Here is a 24,189-nt window from a genome sequence, read left to right as displayed (position 1 = left end):
TACCCATATTTGGTCATTTGCCGCTGTTTTTCAGAAACCGGAAGTCACCATCTTGTATTTCCAACTGGCATTTGGAGACAATTTCTGGCCTCTGAGCGTCATTCTAGTTAAAAAACACTCATATTAGGTGGTATTTGGTCATTTTCGGCAGTTTTCCAGACACCGGAAGTCGCCATTTTACAATTCAAAATATTGTCGGAGGTCGACAAACGTACAAACCGTGGAACACCACCCATGGATTGCCTCATACATAGGCGAACTTTATTATTATAAAATATTCGGCCGAGTCCACTCCAGAATAAAATGTGCATTTTTTTCAGTGTACCCATTAGGGTAATATTATTGTTAAAAGTTACTCTTTTTCGCATGTCGTGTAGAACAAAATCAGAAGTGGCGCACCTAGTGGTCGAAAAGGTGACTAACGCTTCTGTCATTTTCAATTTGTTTTCATAATTTCACGTAAGGGAACTATATTGGTATTTAAGATATTTGTAAAGAGCCTGTTTTAGCCGAAGCTGCTCATAATAGTTCTAGACAGCGACAACAGCAGTCGTCCTTCCTTAGCAGCAGCACTAGCCCTGTGGTTGGTCACCACGTACCAGGAGCAGCGCGGTTCTTCTCAGCGTGTGTCGCCAGACTGCCATTATTCCCCCCGTGTTGGGGCAGCATGAAGATTGCCATCAGAAAATCCAATTTTGAAAATCAAAATGCCTTTTTAAGGTAAATAAACAAGTCATTGAAAGTTAATAATTTTTGGCAACGCTAGCAAGCATTTTGTGTTGGATCCTAGCAATTTAAATCTGTCGCACCCGTCTAATTTACTGAATGTGAAATAGCTTCCACAGTGCATGTAGTCCCTGTATCTTAATTCCTCCACTGTTAGAGCAGCCCAAAGGTTGCGATCAGCAGCCGATTTTGAACCGCAAAATGCCTTTTTCAAGGCAAATAAACAATTAATTGAAGGTTTATAATTTTCTGGCATCAACACAAGCAGACATTCTGTGCGGAATACAACAAAATTCTGTTGTAGTTGCCTAATTCTTACTTTATTTATTAAACCCCACACTGTAAGGGCAGCTCAAAGGTTGCGATCAGCATAACCGACTTTGAATAACAAACTGCCCTGTTAGAACGCATTCACAAAGACAGTTAGGCCTCTGCCATGGTGAACGCGAACGCGAGCGATGGGGCGAGAAACTTGCCGTAGGTAATGATTTGGTAATATTGTTTGAGTTAAATGTTTACAAAATTTCACAACATTCCTCTTTCTCACATTCAATAAAACAGGTGATACGATGCCTTCGTCATACGCAAGTTCACCATAACTCTCGCTATCGGCGTAACACAGAGATGCAATCAGCGTCATATCCGATTTTAAATTCAACAACAAACTGTTTTTTTAGGACAACCAAACAAATGAATTGAAGATTTAATATTTTTTCGTTCTGAGCTTTAACCAAAAGTTTATTATCTTAATTTGAATTCACATGTGCATATCGTCAGTTGAATTCAATACTGGCACAACTCAAAATTTATAGTTTCAAGAAAAACGCGTTTGAAAATTAGCGACAAATTTTTTTTTTATTTTCGTGGAGAATTCCAATTTTAAGACTTCTCGTTTTTAATGAACTTGTTTGGTTCTATCAGGTGTATGTAATAAGCAAGTTATAAGAATTGTAACCTCATTTTTCTGTCTTTTAAGAGATATTTTAGATTCGTGCAATAAAGGCACATCTACTTATATTTCTGGAATTATTGTGAATTTTGAAACGGGTCTTTGTGAGATGAAACTTTATGGTATTTGACATCGTGTGCCATCAATAACTCAAAACTGCAAAATTTTGAGTTGTGCCAGTATTGAATTCGACTGACGATATACTCTGACTGTTGAAACTTGTTTGCGCCGCGAAGAGTTTGTTCTTTTCCTGTTCAGTGAGGTCGTAATTATATGTGCAAACTGAAATTGAGTAGTACTTCAACTACATTTGCACAGAATTTTCAATACTGCCAATGTGCGGTTAACATTTATTTGCTAGGAAAAATGATTGACACGCAAGCAGCCGGGTTATCTTTCTTGTAAAAGTATTCTTCTTCAACCTTGAGGTCGTGGCTTTGCACACAACCCTCCTGTGATTTTTCTGGTACACGTTACTCCATAGTACTCCATACCCCGTCCTGTCAAGCTGCTCGACAAATAATAAGGGTTTGCAATATTCCCGAGAATTGATTTCCCGGGAAACGGGAATAAAAAATCTCATTTCCCGGGAATTCCCGGGAACCGGGAATGAAAAATGTGCGGCCTTTTTGGGCAAAATATTTCTTAGAATTAATATATATCGTCGGTTTCGTGCAACTTGGAACTCAAAATTTTGCATTTTTGAATTCTTGATAGACAAACGATGCCTGATACTGTAAATTTTTCTTCCACGAAACCCCGTTTCAAAACTCACAAAAAACCTACAGTTATGAGCAGGCACTTCTTGTAATACAAATCTTGTGCAACGTGCTCATAAAATGTGCATAATAGATCCAAAAACGTTGAATGAGAATTGGAAATATTAAACTTTAAAGTTTTGTTGAAAATTTAGAACTAAATTTTCGACGCCAACTATCAATCGCGTTTTCCTCGAAACTATGATTTTTGAGTTGTGCCAGTGTTGCACGAAACCAACGATATGCTACCCTATGACACCATAGTAAATATTTGCTCAGGATTCCGTGTAAGAATTTGGATTGATTGATTGGAATGTTATCCCACCGTTTGCCGGTTTTCTTTGAAAGACTGAGACAAACCAGAAGGAAACAATAGAATACTGAATAATCAGTTCAATACGACTCAAAAAGTGAGTTTTAAAGCATGCCCACGTAATTATTTTGCAGAGACGATTTTAACTATGAAATCGCCGCAAAGACCCTGACTTTGAGTTTTATTAAATTATTTAAAAAAAGGTCACATTGATTTACGGACTTCAAATTTTTTATCAATTTACAGGTACCGAGAAGTTTATCGATTAAAAAATTCAGCGACATTGCAAATATTTTTGACAAATAATTGAAGCAAATTGTTTGTAATTGCAAGGCGAACAAATATTAACCGTCATTTCAAGCAAATATATGCTTTGTGTAACGCCCACTTTAGAGCTGCTATACAGTTTGACGACGTCAGTTTCGTGTTTGATAAGGTATGTAGTTTTATTGCACTGTTGCATGAAAAAATATAGTAAATCTTGCGGAATTTTTCAAGGAACTTGGGAATCCCGGGATCCCGGGAATCAATATTTCTGTTCCCGGGATCCGGGAATCCCGGGAAAAAGTATTTCCCGGGAAATCGTTCCCGGGGTTGCAAACCCTACAAATAATGAACAAAATGAATTTGCTTTTTTTCGATTTTATCAAGCCCCAATGAAAATCTCATAAGGAACTGTCTTTTTGTGTTTTTTTAGTGGGAACGAGACAAATGCAGGGCTGCGCAGTTACACTACCTTCATAAACTACTCAAACAATGATTTTATTCAAAGTAGTTCATTTTGTACCAACTTTTTGGGAAGATTTCTTCCTGAATGTTACGTATGTCTTATGTATGTTGCGTTACTATAAAAAACTCGCATGCGAGTTGAAAGATACATGTTGAATCATATCTACATTTGCTAAATTTTTTCGCTCGATTATACCATTTACCTGCGAAGGACGCATTCAACTACTTCTCCACTACTTGAACTTAGGTACATGCATCGTGATACAGCGAATTTGTCATTGATTTTTCTTTTCATATTTTTGGCAATTGACCCATGTTGATATCATTTAGCGTTGTAAAAGCATATGTTGCCTATTGCTAACATATGCTTTTACAACGCTAAACGATATCAACATGGGTCAATTGCAAGCGGTTGTTTATTTATTCACAAGAGCACATATTTTTAGAACAATAAGGTATGCCACCTCTCCGGGTCTCGCCCGATGTCTGCAGGCCTGCGAGGTAGTCTTCGGGTTTTCGGGTAAACGCAAATTTCCGCCAGTGAAATTATTTTCAACTAGCTCTGGAAACGGCATAGGCCTCTGGATAAGATATCCTTGTCAGATGGCAACCCTAACTTCTAGTTATAATTGTGCACGGCGGTTAAATGAAGATGAAACAACATTATTCACGGTAACGTTTGCGGAAGAAAAAATGGACAAAATGCCGGGTTTTCATACCTTCACAGGCACTGACGAAACTACCCATGCAGCATCAATAGTAGTAACCCATGAGTCAGAAGAAAAAAAATGACAGTTCTATAGTCGAACTCAAACTGTGATGGCGTAAACAGTGAAGCTACATCGTTCAGAAGTGTGCGCGTTCGAAGAATGGACATCGTGCGACAATTCGCGAACACCGAATACGCCTGTTCCGGCTTCTACAACATTGGACAACAATCAGAGCATCGAAAGAGAACCCGGTTCCGGACAGCCGACGACCCTGAGCGACAAGAAGCTCCAAAGTATGCTGAAGAGTCAAGACCGAGGGAAAAGTGGCTTCATCGCTGTGTGCGCTTGGCCGGGAGGTCGGTGAAATAGTACCTAGCGAACATGGACATACATGTCAGGAAACGGCAGTCCCTTCCACTGGTTTCGGAGCTGCAGGAAGGAAGTGAGCACCGAGGTGAAGTTCATTTCACATACCAAGTTCCCCAAGAAGGTGTTAATGTAGCTAACAATCATCGAGATTGGAATGTCAAAGCAGCTCTTTGTTCGCCGTGAACGGAGAAATTTAGAATACGAAGTGCCTGCCAGAAGCTGCGTCGTTCATCAAGAAATACCGCGAAGACGCGGTGTTCTGGCCAGATCTGGCGTCGGCTCACTACTCTATGCGATCATTGAAAAAGATGGAGCGGTTGAACATCGAAGTGGTCGGCGAACCCACCCAGCGTCCTCCAGCTGCGTTTTAATCGAAATTTTTCGAGCAAAGCTGAAGCGTAAGATCTACTCCAACAATTATGTCGAGAAAACTGAGGAGGAAGTAATAAATAAAAGACAGAAACAGCTTAAAACATGCCTACAAGCATGTTTGCATGTCCGCCATGGCGAATATTCCGGTTAACTGCCAGGAGGCCGCTCGCAAGAGCGTAGGTTTTTTTGCAAATAGGCTTATATAATTACCTTTAATGGCCATCCGAAAAAAGTCCTTTTTTATCGCAAACATTAATCTACTTATACCTGGGTTTATAGGATGTGCCACCTTGTTTTATGATCAAGAATCTGCAATCTGCAACTCTTTAATCGATATAAATTTAAACACATAACTTAACTTAGCTTAGCTTGACTGACTGCACACATCAATGGTTGCACTCCGTGATTGATCCGAATCAGTAAAATTGCACCAATTGAATGGGGCTGGGAGTGTACCGATTCTCATTGTACAAGTTTTAGTGACTCAATACTTTGAAGGATCAATAACGACGCCGGCCACGTCCTTGCAATCAGGTGGGAAGAGGGAAAGGATGTTAGGTGTGACCTTTGCTATTTAGAGACCGTGTTAACCTCTGCATCTCCACAAAGGTCACAGGAAGGAGGTTTTGTTAGTTGGGAAGGGTAATTAGGATCAGGATTCACCTTGATAAGTGATGCGATCATACATGTACTTTATACTCGTCGCTATTGGACTATTACCGGTTTATTCTCCGTTCAGTCGGCTGATTAGAGATGCACATTTGGTTTGTTTATATTTGGTACCGGTTCAAACTAGCAGACATTAGTAATGTTGTAGGGGTCAGGCGCGAGTGTGTGTGGTTTAATTCACTAGAGCACAAGACTGCTCAACTTCCCCATTTTAGACCGATTCCAACCAACAAACAGACGCCCAGTGAGTGATATATTTCTGTGATCTGATAAATACTATGTTACAAGATGTGGTTCTGATTTATACTAATACTAGCTGAATGTACCCGGCCTTGCTCGAGTAAAAATTTCTGCTTTATTTATAATTTTCTATATTTCCATATATTTTTTCCAACCCATCATTTCAAATAATATTTCTATTTTAGTTATAAACTTGCTTATATACCACCTTTTTCGTTGCTTAACAATCGAAGCGGAGGCATTCCAGCTGGGTCGAATGAGTTCCGTTGGAAAATGGATTGCCTCATCAGCGTCTTCGACGGTATCGATTAACTTACAATTAGCTCAAATAAATAGCCTAAGCACACCTCTGATAGTTAAAATTATTGCTTGCTATGTCTTCTTGTTTTATTTTTTTGTGTAAACAATATTAATATCATCCTTATAGTTGAACATCAGTATTCATGAATTAATTAATAATTTGGAGATACGGGAAGTTTGGTATGATATTGAAATTATTTATCCATTTAACTCAGTTTTACACAGCATGACAGAAAGCAGAAATCGCGGAATTGATTTCAAAACAACGTTTCAATATTACGTCCAAGCCTTCTTCTGTATTCTAGTAACAATTCCAGAAAATGTAATCCGCAATGTACGATTTAAAAATTGGCGCCGGACATGAATACACTAAAGTCGCTTTTTACGCGGGGGATACGTGCCGCGTAGAAAAAAACGCGTAGGTTCCGGAATCCGCGTAAAAAAACCGCGTAAATTCCGGAATCTGCGTAGAAAAAAAAAACGCATAAATTCCGGAATCCGCGTAAAAAAAACGCGTAAATTCCGAAATCCGCGTAAAAAAAACCTGCGTTAATTTTGCAATCCGAGTGAAGATAAACAAAATTCCGAGCAAAAAAAAAAATACCGCGTAAATTCCGGAATCCGCGTAAAAACCCACGTAAAGAAAAACCGCGTAAAATGCGACCTTAGTGTATTTGGATTCTGGGCGTCATCTTGATACCGAAAATATGTATATTACAGAGCGTATATTCGTTTTTTTACAAAATTCTGAAACCGGAAGTCGCCATATTGAATTTAAAAATTTTTAGTTGGACTTTTATTTCTGGTTTCAAAAGGTCATCCTGGTTCCGGAAATACCAATGTTTGGAGGTTTGTACCTTTTCGTACCTTTTTAAAAAGTTCCCATAGGGCACTAAAAGAGCTGACTTATAAATTAAGACCCCCTCCCTTCTTATAAATTAAGACCCAGCTGTCCCTTTCTCTTTTCGGCATCATGGTCCGGTCTCCAGACAAGGCCTAAAAACTATCGTATTCATTCAGAAAGTTCCTATAATGCATGAAAAAACTTGATTTTCTGACCAATTAAGACACCTCCTCCTTTGGGGGTTGCTCCTTCCTCTTCCCAATATTTCTATGACCACTTCCTCTGTACAAAGAACACGTATGCCGAGTTTGGTTGAAATCGGTTCAGGCCTTCGAGAGTTATGCTGGAACATACATACATCCATACAAAACTTTTTTTTAAATAAATAGCTGGATTTTAGGAGCTCTTATCTTATTTGATCGATGCTCTTAACCAAATTTTAATTCGGTAATAGTTGAACTACAGCAACGTTTCCAAACATATTTTTTATCCAAAACGCTAGATTGGACTCACCGTTATCAAATTATGCAAGAAATATGTCAAGAAATCGTTCCAAAAACGGACCCCTCCCCCTATCCAATATTTCTATGACCATTTCCTTTGTATAAAGAACACGTATGCCAAGTTTGGTTGAAATCGGTTCAGGCCTTCGAGAGTTATGCTGGAACATACATACATACATACATACAAAACTTCTCTTTTATATAAATAAAAGATAGAAGATAGATAGATAGATAGAAGACACCACCGGAAGGCCGTTCGGACCACTCACAAATTTATGGTGTTCACTTGAGAGAAACTCAAGTTATCATATTTACAAAGCCTAATAGTCTGATCAGGGATGTGTTAGGATATATCCTAATCTCGCGGATTATGATATAAATTTGAACACATAACAATTAAAAACAGCCACCGACCAACAGACAAACCGAAATATGTTATCATCGCAAAACGGCTGTCACGCTTCACGCTGATTATGGAATAATACATACAAAATTTAGAACGGAACAGGAGCAAATGGGTTACAACGATCGGTGTACGGAAATCCTTTTGGTAAAATATCGAACAAGCAGGCGTTGCAAAGTGTCAACGTGTTTATGAACCTATCCGATGCCAATATGCTTTGCACAGCTTCGTAACAGCTAACTTGGGTGGATGTAAAGTAAAGTCGCCAGCAGTAAACAATCCTTTAAAACGTCAGTAAGGTAAAGGCTGTACTTTCTTGAAGGCTGCCTTGAAATCATTCTAGATAAAAAACTGAACTGAACTGCTCAACTAGAATACGCTATCAACAAATAGCGCTCTGATATAATATCACCATTGCTTGGCTACGTATAACCTACGCAGTCGTCTAACGGTGGCCTAAGGTAATTTAAACAACAGCTCAGGCCCAACTTAACAAAATTCATCGGTTTCAACTTAACAAAATTCATCGGACAGATGATCATGACCATCATCTGTCAAGTCTTACTTTTTTAAAATCGGTTATTCTGTACAAAAAAAAATATTTGGTATAAGCAATGTTGGCATACTAATATAAAGATCTGTGCCAATTGGGTTGTTATGCTATTCACGAGTTTTCGTTTTTTTTATATCAGCTAAAAGAGTGTAATTTTCTGAGCAAAACGTGATTTTTTTAAATTTTGTATTATTGTCTTTCGATTATTAAATGAAGAATAAAAATCACTCCAATTCGCTACATTGACAGTTGGTATATGGGCAAACTGTTATTGTAGCGACTTCGATAAGCTGATTTTCTTTCTATTTTGTTAACAAAACAATATCAAAAATCACAGAACTTACTAACCTTGGATGCGTGAAGTATCCCTGCATATTCAATAGCTCAGCCAAAGCGGTCACAATTCTCGATCCATCCTTCCAGTTATCGATCCTAAAATAGAAAAAGAATAATCACACAATAGATCCACCTCTTTACCGACTAGTCAGCTTACGGATTCTTCAGTATAACATGGGCATACTCGGTGTCGACCGAGTGCGGCGCATGGTTATCATCCGTGTGAACGTGCAGCTCTTTCTTCGCTTTAGGCCGCTTGGAATCGCTGTCGTCGTCCTCCGGGCCAGCCTTGCTACCACTAGGAATGGCTTCCTGCGGTAGTGCGTTCGGTGGAGCGGCTGGTGGTCCCGGTTTCTTCACATCCAGTCGCTCGTGCCGAGTGAACCCAAGGATGTTATCTAGTAAGGCGCGCGCTTCATTTTTACCTTTCGCAGTGCCCGTTTTGGGAACGTAAACGAATCCACCCTCGGTATAGAGACCTGATTCGGATGGAGCGTACTGGGCATCCTCACGAAAGGTGCTTGGAATTTCATCGCTGTTCGTCAAAGAGTGGTGAGGATTGATGAAAAACTTGTCCAGATTGGAAAGATCTTTTTCTTGGATGTCGTCGTTAACGTTCTCTGGGGCAAAGCTGGAAATTTTGGGTATGTGGTGCTTGTTGGCATACTCGCGGAAGGAGGTAGTTTTCGGATTGATGAAGGTATAGTCAGGAACATCAACTGGAGTAAGCTTCTGTACCAACTGTTTCAATGCCTTTTCGTCATCAATGTCAGCCTTCTGATCTTTGAAAATTAAATGGTCACGTTTCTCGTTCGGGTTAAGCTGCTGTTTACGTCGGACGTCGGCAGACTCAATTTCGTTGGGAGTTTGATCATCCAGGTAATCGGTAACATCGGGACTTGGATATGAATAGGGTCCAGCACTACCAACTTCTAGCTGTTGTAGCATTCTTCGGAATGCAGCTCGATTTCGTAAGTCGCGAAGACGGCTTCTCTCAAGTTCCTCCTGCTGCTGGTCAATTAGTGAAGGAATAATCGGGTACGAAACTGGTTCTATGTCTTCGACAATCGGAGTGTGACGGTGTTTCGGATTCATTGGTTCCGAAAGTACTTCCAGCTTGGAGGATTTTTTAGTGGAATGTAACGCGGATGGGAAGAATCGTTTTTCAGAGTATGCTGATGGGGATAAAGACTTTTTCAAGGGAGGAAAATACACCTCATCGGCGTATTCATCATTGGGGGGAGTGAAACGGACAAAAGCAAGGGGACTTTGAGGGCTAAGAACTTCAGGATCGGGAGCAAGGTTGGCGCAAAGGTTGCGAGGGATTTCCGTATTGGAACGCATCGCGAAGAGTGCCCCCTGCATACGGCACTGGGTGAACTGGTGTTCCCACCCGAGGCCAGCACCCTGCAGGTCTTCGAGCATTATAGCTAGAAATCGGGATTGATCTTCATCCAGCGGTTCTCGAAACAGTTCTTCTGGCTCAAGTCCATACTGTGAAAGACATTTACCGAATACGAAATCTGTAACGATGCGAAAAAATAAGAGCCAGATTATTATTACCGCAAGATGGGTTACTTAGCGGTATTAAGTTATTAGGCAGAGGTACTAAACGAATACTAATTGCTTTTCATCGTGTGGATTCAGTTTGCTCCAACGATTGAATAATATTACCGTGAATGACAACACCGGGAAATGACCAATTAATTTTTTGCTGCCCGCGCAATTCACGTAAGGGAAATATAATTTCTATCGGGCTCTGCTCGTGGAATGCAAATGCAAATGTCCATGGGGACGACAAATAGCCCGGTTGATACCTACCGTCATAGCACCACTCGAGATGTTCAATGCAGAGTGTCTCCGCGAACAGACAGCCTGGAAGAGAAAGGGGAAAAAATGTTCGCATCAGAAACGAGACTCATTTTATTACCAACAATGTTAAATTTCAATAATCAAGGTATGTATTGTTAAGTACAAGGTTAAACTTCTAATTTTCTGAATACCCTGTTTTTCGTATTTCAAAACGTTAACAACTCTATCAGATAACATTAGTCAGTCATTTTTTTTTTCTTCACATAACATTTATTTGACACGGCACAAATACAATTTAATGTTTAACGGCGCCAATTATATCTGATGACTTAAAAACTAAAGCAAATTTTTTATCCTCGCTGCCGACTACGAGCTGAAATTAAGTCTAACTTAAAACTAGCATGGAATTTCCAATCTGTGTTTTGTTGTTCAATGGTCGCCTGATAATCGTCGAATGGCATGTATGGATTCGTACTGCTGAGCCACGATGTCGTGAGTTGGGACAGAGGCTCGTAGTCCTAGGTCAGTCATATTGAAATGGAAATCTTTCGCATTTGAATTATTTGTAAGTTGACACAAACAAGTTATTACTTCAATTGAGTGAGCAGCAGGAGAGCAATGATAAGGCAATATTGTTTGTGTCGAGAAAATTTTCGTCGACCAGAGTTAGATATAAAGAAAAATATCACGTCCACTTCGGACATTTGCATCCTATTCGTGCTCAACAGGAGACATTTTATTTGCACTACAGCATTATTAATAATCCTTGGCCTCCAATGGTAATCCTTGAGAGCGGATGTACCTTCTTTTCTTCCCTCCCCCAGTACATACTCAAAGGCAGTCTCGATTTTGCAATTCTTTTACTCTGCGTCGTAGTAGCTATTCAAGTGGTATTTTGTACGGTGACAAACCCAATTTCGTTTCGGGCTTTTCCTTCTGATCATGATATTCACGATTCGTGTACTTTTAAAAGCTATGTTTCATACTAGTTCATAAAAATAACATAATCTAATTGTTTCTCCTGTTTCGTTTTTGCTGTCATTCGAATCAACGTTTATGTTGAGATGATAGCGAAAGTGTTTATCAAAATCGGATTTTGAATTTTGGTTTCTGCGTAAAGGGGATCTGCATTTTGTCATAATGATGTAAAATGTGAAAATGTGAGAAATATGTGAGAATGGGAAGTATCAAAATGAAACTCTGTTTTCAACGACGAAAAACAATTTAAATAAATGTCGATATTGCCGATTTTTGTTTTGCCTTATTCCAACATTGCGGTTGTAAAAGGTCAGAAAACCCTCTGGTATTATGAATATTTTATACTCACTATAGATTCAACACAATGTGTACCAACAACAAACGTCTTCGCTAACATCATTCCAGATCCACATTAATTCACATAAAAAGCCTCCGAGTGGTGCATGAACAAACTGCTGGCGCGTAATGTTTTGTCTCTCTGTCAGAGCAACAGCTTTTTCTCGGAAGAAAAGCGTCGCCACCTTGGCAGCAGTGGGCGTCCCCATGTCCGTCTGTTTTCTGTGATATGCAGAGAAGCGCTATGCATGAAATGATTTAGGCATAAAATCGAGGCTTTCTTTTTGTAGCGTTTCAATTTAAATTTCGAAGTGCTGGAGGTATTCCCATGAATTTGAGTTAAAGCGAATTCGTGTTCAAACTTTTTTTCTAGTGTAGTACTTTAATGGTTTGAATTTAACTTTAATTCTGTGGTAGCTTTAGCTATGAGTTTACTGAGTAATTGCTCAGAAAATGTCCAAATTTGTACAGGAGCATTCGGGCTAAACATGTCAACAAACTTGAATTCGTAACAGTTTGTTTGATTGGTATAATGTTCTCAGCGAAGTTGTAGGCAGTTATTTTATCCTTTTAATAAACAATTTACACTAAAAGACAAAATTAATTTAATTTGAGGAATAAAAACATAGAAATATTACTATGAACCAAATATAACAAAAAATGTGGTCCCCGTGGTTCTGTGGTTAGCGATGCCGGTCGGCTAGCTCCTCCACACGATTGTGATGTCGGGTTCGATTCCCGATCAGGTAGAGGATCTTTTCGAGCTGGAAATTTTCTCGACTCAGCACTGGGGCACGGTGTATCGTTGTACTCATCCTACAACATGCAAAATGTACCAAAAACAATATCGATAATGAATTCTCTCAACTAATAATCTAGTCGATCGAAACCGCATTAGCCCTTTAGGCTAGCGTGCGATATTGTGTTGTAAATATAACAAAAATCCACCTTTTAAAGCTAGCTAGAAACTAGATATCAGAACAAAAAACTTTTTGCTGATATATAAATTAAGCTGAGTGCCAAGGTGGAAATATTATGGAATTGTTTGAATAATCAGCACACGACTGGTTTTTCCAGAATTTCTGCATTGGATAATAAAATAATAATTTCCATTGGATAATAATAAAATAATCATAAATATCACAGAAAAATTTGATGAACAAAACTTTGCGTCGTTCTACGTTAATAATGCGGATAATAAGTGGAAAAAAGAAATTCACTATAAGACTCATGTATTGTGATAGTCTGCAGCAGGGGTTCCCAAATCGTGATCCGCGAAGAAGCTTTTACTAGTGCTCCGTTTTTAAAGAAAACGAAACATACATTAATTTATTTTACTGTTACGGCGACAGATCGTTGTCGACCTACTGATAAATCCAGGATATGTCTTCGCATCACTCGATCTTGGGCAAGCCTCTTCCGAACTTCACTGGTCGCTCCTCCGACATCCGTACTACGTGGCCAGCCCATTGTAGCCTGTCGTCTTTTTTATCTTGATAATATCCGCATGTTGGTATGCTAAAGTTCTGTATGGGCTTATAACTGCGACCAGATATGTTAATCTATTGGGATTTTGTCCAGTTGTGTACTGTATGCCGCACTTAGATTATTAACAAAACCACTATTGAGAGTGAGTGATATACTTATTTTTTTTTATCCGTGTTTGTGTGTACGTTTGACCCGTTCCATTACGCTAACTACTCTACTATACCAGCCTTTCTACTAAACCGATTACAATTTCCTGAAGAGGTTTCTATCTTGTGTCCTTCTGGCCAGTTTTATCATAGAGAGGATTTTTTTGCCAAACGGGTAAGATTTTATTACTTCAAAGCAATATTTTATTACCTTTTGTATGCGTTGATTCACGCTTGTATGCGTTGTTGCAGTGGAATATACAACCAAGAGCCGCAATGCATGTGCAGCGAGATTTCACCCGCTGCATTTGTATTGATGCAGTGATTTGGTTCATTTCAGTCTTCTTTATTCATACATACGCAGAATCTCTCATGTAGCTTCCTCGTATCGAATGTCTAATAAGAAACATCACTGTTTAGTTCCCCACTCTGAACTTTGAAATCAAGATATGTAATACCGTGTGACCAGAGTTGCTGAAGATGTGAATATGGGTTTGCTACATAGATGGGCACTAGTTTTGTATAATCAAACAGGTCCAAATGAGTTTCCATGAAGCGATGTATTTTCAACATGTCTTGCATCCTCTTGCAAGAAAGCATATGTTTGTGTTGTTTCCCTGACGTGGTTTACAGCTTGTGATGTAATTTTAAAAAGCATAAGAAAAAGTTTTTGCAATTATCATTGCATTGTCGTTGTATGACGGAAAAAAGTCATATTATCTCTCTACTCCGAACGTGTATGATGAACAAATACCCGCACACCGGATGTATTGGAAATGGAAGAAACAAGTAACATGTGCAAAATATGCGACAGTATGTGTTGTTTATTGACTGGAGATGAATTATATTACTTTTTAAGTAATGAAATCATTATAAAAGGGAACGTTTATTGCGTTGCTTCATGGAACAAGTAAAAATTTTGCGTGTGGTTGTAACAGTCATACTCGTGATCTCGTAACATATGCAAAACACATGACAGTATGTGTATTACTTGACTGGAGAAGAATATTATTACTTTTCAAGTAACAAATTTATTACAATAGGCAGAATTTTTAGTTATTGCTTTAAAAGTAACAAGAGAAAGTTTTGCGTGTAAGTAGGAAGCCGGACAAAAAACCCACGTTCTTTGACATCGACTGGCTCTAATTTTACTAAAATTGGAACTCGTCACCATCCGGTTTTCACAGCTCACTTTGTAACCTTGTGACTACGCCAACTTTTTGTTGGTATGCTTAGTACACCTCGTTTGCCGCCGCGAATTGAACGCAGGATCCTGCCGTGAAAAACTCCAAGTGCTCAACGGTGGGTCCTTCATCAACCAACACTCATGGCCACAGAGTACCTACCACCGCCACCGGGAGAATCAGTGTATTGTGGAGCGCATATTTTGTGTGGACATGCATGCTACGGGATCTCAGCTAGAGACGTAAACCGTAAAATGTCCTGTTTGCGGCTGTCATCCGTCTCCTCACTTCGCGGTTAACATCGTTGTCACATGTTACAAGAGTACCTACGTACACAAATTCGTCGATTACTTCGTAGATACCCCTATCTAAGTATTACAATTTAAGTACCAAATTTCGATGAATTCTTACGCCTCTGCCAGCTCTCATGTATTTTGTTTTGTTTGGAATCGATTTATTAAATCACTCGATCTTGAATCGCTCGAATCGCTTCGCGGAAAGGAGCTTGTACAGGTTTCACTGCGTTGTTCCAAGAAGTCCATCATGCATAACTTTAGCTGGAACCTTGAGACTTGGTCCCCGTCTAATTTTCCAGCGATTTACTTCATTTTTTTTACACTGCTACAAAGATTTTTTTGGAATCGTACTAGTCGTACACTCAAGAAGCTGAACATTTAAAAAAATTTAGCGGAAATACACAGTTTTGCTATGTAACTAACGGGTGACAACTAAAAATTTGAAATTTTTTTCTACAGCTGTCAAAAAAAACAGATGGAAGAACTTAAAGAAAACTGATTTATTCCTCATGAAGATACGTTCATTGTGAACTAACAAAAAATATTGAACATTTGAGAAAGGTCCGTTACCGGAATCCCGACGAAGTTTTCTGATAATGCCGAGACAAGAGCGTTGTACGGCCTTTAAGTCCGCTTTTCGAATGCATCTCTCGATTCTGCCAATCAACTGTTAGCAATTCGTTGATCTCCAGTTATTTTTGCACTGAAGGAACACGAAATCCCAAAGAAATCTTCGATTGAACGATACTGAGATGGATTTGTTGAGTTGCGTATTTGGGGTACAAATGGAGTCGAGTGGATATTCAGAAACGTTTTTGTTTTTTTTGACGCGTTGTGTTAATTTTTTCTTTGGCCAAAATACATACTTTTCATCTGTATGGTGTTTTGGAAGAAATGGAATCATAATGTTGTCCAAAAATTCACTCTGGTATACATTTTGATTGATAACCAAACCACTAGGATTGAACCATGATTTAACAAAAAACGAAAAAGTCCTTTTCTGTCCACTACTCTGGCCGGTTTTCCACTACCTTCGGATTATAGTTGAATTTTTAAGGAAATCATACACAATAGAAACCGGAAAATTTTCGCTTTCAAAATGGTTTACCATGAACTTTTTGCAAAAATTGTTGTGCAGTGTCCTTGTTTGGATGCCATTTTGAACTGAACTGAGCATGCATAAACAAAACAAAAAATACTGGCATAAAAAGGGAATATAGAGCTTGCATATATAGATATTGTCATGTCTCTCTGAGCGTGTTTGTAGTGGAGTAAAAGAGCCTCAAAAAATTCCAGATTTTTGTTGTCACCCGTTATGTAAGACAACGCATTCAAATTTGAAAACTCTATAAAACTTACAGAGTATTTTTCTTTATGAGGACGGTTTTTAACCACCTGCAGGTTCGCCACCGTAAGATGGAAATTATAGAGTTTATACTTCACTTTCTTTTAACTAAACAGCAGCAGATAGCAATTGCTATCAGTTTAGTAATTTTTTTTGACAGGAAATTTAAAAATAAACTTGTGAAAAGTCATGTATTTAAATCTAATACAAAAAATCCGTGTGAATAACTTGAATCTTTTTACTGTTCATCATTTTTACATTAGTGATAGTATTTTTGAACTCCAAAAAGCTGCTTTATCTGCAATAAAAAGTTAGACAGAATTTAGAATTGTCTGCAGTTATTTATGTCTAAAAAATCGGTTTTATTCAATAGATTGTGTAACCGCTTCCGAAAGTGGTGCAAAATACCATGTTAGCGACGAGCGGCAGTGCGAGAAGTTTGATAAGTCAGCCATTTTGTTTCTTATTTTACGAACACTTTGTACTCATGTTCAAACTTACCAAAAGGTTATTTCTCTATGTCACATTTTTCGAAAAGCATAATAAGAACAGTTACCTTTTTTGAAGCAACATTTTAAAAAACTCTCTAAATTAATGGATTGCTTATTTCGGACAACTTCTTTCAATTGCTTAACTTCAAAACCACACTAAACAATAAAAAAATGATCAAGTGTATTATACAATAAGATTAAATTAAGAGGAAAGTGTGCAAGGTATCACAAAGCGGAATTTGTGTTTACAATCATCGAATGCTTTCAATGATTTAGTTAGTGATAGCAATTCAAAAAAAAAGGAATTTAAGTCAAACTCTTGAAAGGTGACAAATTACAATAGTAATGTGCTTACTAGTAAATTCGCCGCTCAATACTAAGCTTGAAAAAACCTTCTATTTTGATCTGTATCGAAAAAAGAAATGTTGTTACGGTAAAATCTACATAGAAAATTGGGAATTTTGTGCACGATAACTAATAAGTGTTTGCCGGTGAAGAAAACTATTAAAGTGTTTCATTTCATTTTCAGAGAGAATTACCGATGAAATTTGGAAAGATTTTAATTACTAAATGTAACGCATTCTGTAAGAAAACAGTATTTCAGAAAATGACCGTGTTAATTTAAAACACCGGTCGAGAGAGGAAGCATACATGATGTTGCATGTTCAAGGGATCGCATCATTTCGCATTGTTCCATGCCACAGAATTGTGCAGAAAAAACTAGATGCAAAAAGCACACACCAACACACGGGCCGTAGTTCAGAAGTTTTCTCTTGGACGTCATCACAGCTGTTTTCCGAACACGTAAAGGAAAATAGCTTATGGCATTTACATGCCAGCACAAATATACACACATTATCACACATACGCGCCATAAATGGGGAGAGGGAGATGGTGAGGCGTGGGCGAACATGAGCTCAAAACACAATTCAAATATCAAACAAGACGATGCTCTTTTCTGCCACTATGCCGTTGTTTGTGCAAAGCTTCGTTATGTCCACCGCATTCCTAACGAAAAGCGACGGTTTTGTTGGCCCACAAAAAGCTCACTGTGCGGAAAATCGATTCCAGAGACGTCATTCTTACTTACACCGAGCGCGCCTGCATGCCATTACTGCCGATGAAGTTGAAGCATAGCAAAACAACGCTTTCCGTCAACAGACGAAACTGTTGCTTCGTTTGGAACCAACTTCGGAAACTAATAAAATCTGTACGACGCAAATAACAGTTTTGTATCGAACATGGACGACATTCAGAAAACGGTATGAGCGCTGTTGGAGGTTTAGGCAAATATTTTTCCCCATTATCTGACTAGAAAGCTAGGAAGGTAGTCTTCGGGCCCTTCTGAGCATCATATAGTGAATGGTATCATTGAACCTGACTGAAAGCTATTCAATTCTATCATGATCATCTGATTAAATGACGAAAGACAGTCGCGATAAAACATTAGATTGCGATAAAATTTGTATTAAATTATGCAAGCGACTCTTTTTTTCTTGAAGGTTTTTTTCAAAAACAGGCATCAAAATAATAAAAATTGAACGTATAGTATTGATCGTCTTCAGATTAAACAAAGAGGTCTCTTGAGAATATGATGTTTTTTTTTCTTCACATTCTTCATCGCATTCAGTTCTCCAGTGTAGCAGACGCCTACCCTACTAGCCAATGCGGTCTTGTTACACTGAATGTAAATATTCACGTTTACTTCAGTGAGCCACGGTACTGACCGCCCACATGCCAGCAGCCATCGGCAGAGCAAGCATTCGTGCATTTACCACAGTACTTGTGCTTCTCACCCAGAACCAGCGCCTCCCACCAGCTTAAAGCGGTATACCACCAAGAACCGACCGTACCAGCCCCGTTGGTGCTATTTTTAGCAGCCACCCACCGCCCACGATCCAACACTTACTGAACCGAGCTCGTCGCTTTTCCGCTGTAGGCTCAGTTCACATCGCTGCGGGGGTTTGCGAAAATTTCGATCGGTGCTGGTTTCATATGTAAAACGAATGATGCCCGTGTACAGTTCAAAACAAAAATTTAATGTGTTTTATTTAGGGTATCATTAATTTTTTTGGTAACCAGTACAGATTTAATTAAAATAACTGAATTAATTAAAATCTGTTGTTGGTTGAAAATAATTTAATCAATAAGTTGGAAGCTCAAAGAATCTTCACAAACAGATGTGAACTAAAAAAAAACAAATCCTGAGAAGTATCTTGTACAGCTTTATTTAGGCGTCAGTTCTAAAACCTAAATTAATCCACCTAGCGGCCAGACTCAGCCTTTCTCATTCAAACTTATTATTTGTAAAAATGTTCAATCATAATTCATCAGTTAACCCTTAACAAGCCCGTTCATCTGATATCAATATTGTTCAAATCGGTTGTGTAGTTTCTAAGATAATAAAGTTTCGTAATTTTCACATTTCGACACATTACAGACGAAGTTACAGTCCGATTACAGCAAAATTCAATAGGGTGTTATGAGGCAGCTAGACCTTTCATTTGACACTAATTCTGTGGAAATTGGGTCAACCATCTCTGAGAAAAGTGAGTGAGTCCAAGTAGTCTTTGGAATATATTTCTTTTCATAGCTGGATTTCACATTTTTAAACATAACAAAGATCCCTTTGCAAAAAAAAATCATTAGGGTCTTATGGGGCAACAAGACCTTCCATATGACACTTTTATGAGAATCGGTCCAGCCATCTCTGAGAAACATGAGTGAGATTAAATAGTCTCCAGAATACGTTTCTTTCCATAACTTCTGAACCAATGTTCAATGTTCAATCTTCATAAAATTCAAAAGTTAAGAATTTTTTAAAGAGCCCGTTCATTTGAAACCAATTTTGTTCAAATAGGTTGTGTAGTTTCTGAGATGTTGATGTTTCGTGATTTTTACATTTTGATACATAACCTCTCAACTAGAAATCAGATTACAATAAAATTCAATAGGGTCTTATAGGGCAACTAGACCTTTCATTTGCAATTAGTTTCATTGAAATCGGTTCAGCCATCTCTGAGAAAATCGAGTGAGATTGGGAGAGCGTTACACACACACCCACACATACACATGCAGAAAATGCTCAGCTCGTCGAACTAAGTCGAGTGGTATACGACATTCGGCCCTCTTGAGCACTTCTGTACCATAAGTTTTTGCAGTGATTGCTATACCTTTCTACGAAAAAGGCAAAAATTGAAATGATAGAAATGACTTTTAATTTCAACTTCAATCCCGAGCAAGGCCGCAAACATTGAAATAGTACAATATTAAATTAAAATGATGTTGAGGCCACATACTTTGATCGTAGCTATAGTTTTAAACAGTCTCCGGGTTACGTTTCTTTCTATAACTTTCAAACCACATGTTTAAACATTATGAATATCATTGTTTAAGGGTTAAAAAGCCCATTAATTTGAATTCAACTATGTTCATAGCTTCTGAGATATAAGAGCGTTTTTCACATTCTGACGCAGCGCCAAAACTAAAAGTTTGATTACAATGAAATTCAATAGCAACCTGAGCGGCAAATAGACCCTTCATTTGACACCTTGATAGAAAGAATCGGTCAGACCATCTCTGAGAGAAGTGAGTGCGAAAAAAGGTGCACATACACACGTACACACCCACACTCACTCACACATATACACTTATACATGCATACATGCAGAAAATGCTCGATTCGTCGAACTGAGTCGAGTAGCATATGACATTCGGCCATTTGGATCACTTTTCTACCTTTTATTTAGCCACACGGTGTCAAAATTTCGATTATTATCGAATTTTCATGTACCTCTGATTTTTTTTCGCAAAAATATTACCAACTGGATAAGAATCAAGGATCGGGAATTAAAAAATATTTCATCGGCGATTTTTTGAAAAATTTGGATTTTAATTTTTTTAGCGCAAATCTACAAAGAAATCCCTCTAACTTCACTAATGTCAGTCATATTAACATAGTCAGCAACCAGTGCATTTGAGGGTAGTGCAGTGTCATTTAATTTCAAAAAATTAACAATTCAGTCAGTCATTTTACCACAGACAAACAGACGTACCACTCCATACAAAATTCTAAAAAAATTTGCTTCCGATTATTTTGTTCGACACGTACTGGACATATTCTGCGAATGATAAACTTTCAGCCTTTCTGCTGTTTCTGGCAGCACAGCACGCGACTGTCTACTGAGTTCAAAGGTAATAGGGCTGATGTGCACCACCGCTGCGGCGGGAATATTCCGCGTAATTGAAACTCATTTGAATTGACCGGTATTTTGATCCATGAATATAAATTTCGATTGTCAACGAATTTGCATGTACCTCTAATTTTTTTTCGCAGAAATGTTGCCAACTGGATAAAAATCAAGGATCGGAAAGCTAAAAAATATTTCGATTTTTTTGAAAAATTGAATTTATTTATTTAAAAGACGTTCAGCGCAAAAAAATTAAGATGTAACAATTTTTGTGGGATGCAGGAAAAACGTACGGGAATCCAGCAAACCAGTTTGTCTTTATGTTTTCGTAGAGAAAATTTCCTTAATGTTCAATCTTTGTCGGATTAGATGAATAAATTCATTAAAAAACAATTTCCTTTGAAAAATGCAAAGTTATTTATATTTAAGTATCTTCATTGGAATCGTGGACGTGCATATCTCGATGTTCAGACCTTGTTCGAAAAGGTGCGTCAGCAATAAGTAATTTGACAATATTAAGATCACATTCGACTTAACTTTGGACTTTCAGTACACCCCCAGATAACAACTTACGCACAAAACTCTAGGATACTTTTTATCATTTTCGTTACACATAGGCAGAAAGTGAGAAAAGAGCATTTTCTTCCACTGCTCGCCTATTCTCTTCGCAGGTTTGGTTTTTTTGAAGCACAAGGCGCAAACCAAATTTCTACACTTCTCGTGTTCTAGCTTCATGGTTTATTCGCAAAATTTTCGAAATGAAGTCATTGCACCATCCTCAAATGCAAATGCAAATGCAGAACAATATCGCACGCTTAGCCTTGGGGCTAATAATTCACATTTTTATGAACAACGTACAAAGTTACAATCCGATTGCAATGAAATTCAATAGCAACCTATAAGGCAACTAGACCTTTCATTTGACACTAATTTTGTGAAAATCGGTTCAGCCATCTCTGAGAAAAATGAATGAGTTTAAACAATCTCAGGATAACTTTTCTTTACATAACTTTTGAACCATATGTTAAATCATAACGAAATTTAAAAGTTAAGGGTTCTGGAGACAGCCCGATCATTTGAAACCAGTTTTATTGAAATCGGTTGTGTGGTTTCTGAGATATTGATGTTTCGTGATTTTTACATTTTGATACATAACCTCTAAACTAAAAATCCGATTACGATGAAATTCAATAGCAACCTATGGCGCAACTAGACCTTTCATTTGCAATTAATTTTATGAAAATCGGTTCAGCCATCTCTGAGAAAAGTGAGTGAGAAAAAAAAGTTGCACATACACACACACATACACACATACACACATACATACATACATACAGAAAATGCTCAGTTCGTCGAAAGGGGTCGAGTGGTATATGGCATTCGGCCGTTGGGACCACTTTTATACCTTTGGTTTTTCCAGTGATTGCTATACCTTTCTAGGAGAAAGGCAAAAATAGCCTTACGATATATGTACGTATAAAGGAACGTAATCTACTTTTCGGTAAAATAACTACGGCAGTTGCTGAGTCGTAAGGATGAAGTGGTTGGTCCGAGTGCCGGTAGCATTAGCATTTTAATTCTACGAAGCTCGAACTGGAAGCTTAAGAGCACATTAAAAAGATACAAGCAAACTGCTTTTCAAGTGTAGTTACGTTCCGAATGTAGCCGGTTTTCTAAAGAACCAAAGGTATGATTGGATGTGATTACCAACTCACACAGAAATAGGATGGGAAATGGTTTAAATTTTAAGAAGAAAAGGGTTTAGAGTATGGCTTACCAAGGGTTCTATGTGTGAATTGATTATTAATTGAAATTGAAAGAGGAGAAGACCGTTTGCTGTTTAAAGGACAGATTCCAGGAATGATATTTAGGTTTTACAATCTCGGGATTTCATGTTTCAAATTAAAGATACAGCGATTTTCTATTGAATACTTGGTTTCCCAACCACTCAACCTTTGTAAACTGATGACCGATCACATAGACAACAGTAGATACAAAATCGACAGGCTGAAACTGAAAGCACAGTACGTCCCGTCCAAGAGATGCCAATATAAAATTCATTATCCGTAGCTCAAACCGTTCCACCGGATAATCGGCTGTTCAAACAGAACTTATAGAAATATGAAATCATAATGAACGATGGAGTATTATTTTTACGCGAAAATTGCTTTCCTTCGGCTCGCGTATGTGTGGAGTGATTATTGATCCGAGCCCCTCAAAAGCTGTACGCTGCCATGTAACTGTTTGAACTAGACTAAGCTTACTGGAGCTGTTGAGCCAGCATGCGAACTGTTTTTAATTGCTGCATGCCTATGGTAAGCAACGTCGCATGTCAGAGAAAAATAAGTGGACACTTTAATTACTTTGGGGAGCGTGTGGTTAGCCAAGAAAGCGATAGCTTTCGAGTAAAAATAGAAATCATTCTACTGCTTGTTGGCCCTGATTCTACAGTACCGCATTGTACTTATTAAAATGATGATGTTTGCGATTCATAATCGAAAAATATTATTTGTATATAATTAGTTAAAAGCAATTGCCTGGTGAATGAAAAACTTTAATTTAATAATCTCAGTTATTGGCAACTCAAAGTTGATAATTTATGCTTATTATTTATCTTCGTGAGTGTTTCCGTAGAATGATGTACTCATCAGCTTTACTAATTCAGAGGTTTGTAAAACGAAGCTATACATTAAAACCTACGTTATTTTGAATTTACATTTGAAAAACAAGCTTTCGTCATATTTTTCAACCTGAAGTGAAGAGTAATTTTTTTGTAACTTGAAGTATTTAGTTATTGTATCATCAATCCAATCTTTTTTGCGATGTGAAATCAATGACGTAACATTGATCATTCATTTTTATATATCTACGGTTGTTGCTGGCGAATCACGAATAAATTATGAAGAAGGCGTAATTTTGCCTTACTCCTAGAAAGGTATAGCAATCACTTGCAAAACCGAAAGTATAAAAGTGCTCCAAAGGGCCGAATGGCATATATCACTCGACTCAGCTCGACGAGCTGGTATTTTCTGTATGTGTGTGTGTGTATGTGTGTGTGTGTGTGTGTGTGTGTGTGTGTGTGTGTGTGTGTGTGTGTGTGTGTGTGTATGTGCAGATTTTTATTCTCACTCACTTTTCTCAGAGATGGC

General features: G+C 38.1%; 1 protein-coding gene across 4 annotated transcripts in view; it reads right to left on the bottom strand.

Annotated features, from left to right (window-relative positions):
- The window catches only part of LOC129726610 (receptor-type tyrosine-protein phosphatase-like N), a 56,227-nt gene that overhangs the window by 9,414 nt on the left and 22,624 nt on the right, over positions 1–24,189 (bottom strand). For all 4 annotated transcript variants that reach the window (XM_055683521.1, XM_055683523.1, XM_055683522.1 and 1 more), the window contains 3 exons: positions 10,596–10,649; positions 8,932–10,297; positions 8,787–8,870 (listed from right to left, as the gene is read on the bottom strand). In XM_055683521.1, coding sequence (XP_055539496.1) covers positions 8,787–8,870; positions 8,932–10,297; positions 10,596–10,649 — 1,504 coding nt within the window. The remainder of the gene's footprint in view (positions 1–8,786; positions 8,871–8,931; positions 10,298–10,595; positions 10,650–24,189) is intronic.

The sequence above is a fragment of the Wyeomyia smithii genome, chromosome 3 (assembly GCF_029784165.1).
Source record: "Wyeomyia smithii strain HCP4-BCI-WySm-NY-G18 chromosome 3, ASM2978416v1, whole genome shotgun sequence".
In the NCBI taxonomy this organism is placed as follows: Eukaryota; Metazoa; Arthropoda; class Insecta; order Diptera; family Culicidae; genus Wyeomyia; species Wyeomyia smithii.
The sequence above is the reverse complement of the archived record's forward strand: the minus strand, read 5'-3'. Positions and strand labels throughout refer to the sequence as shown.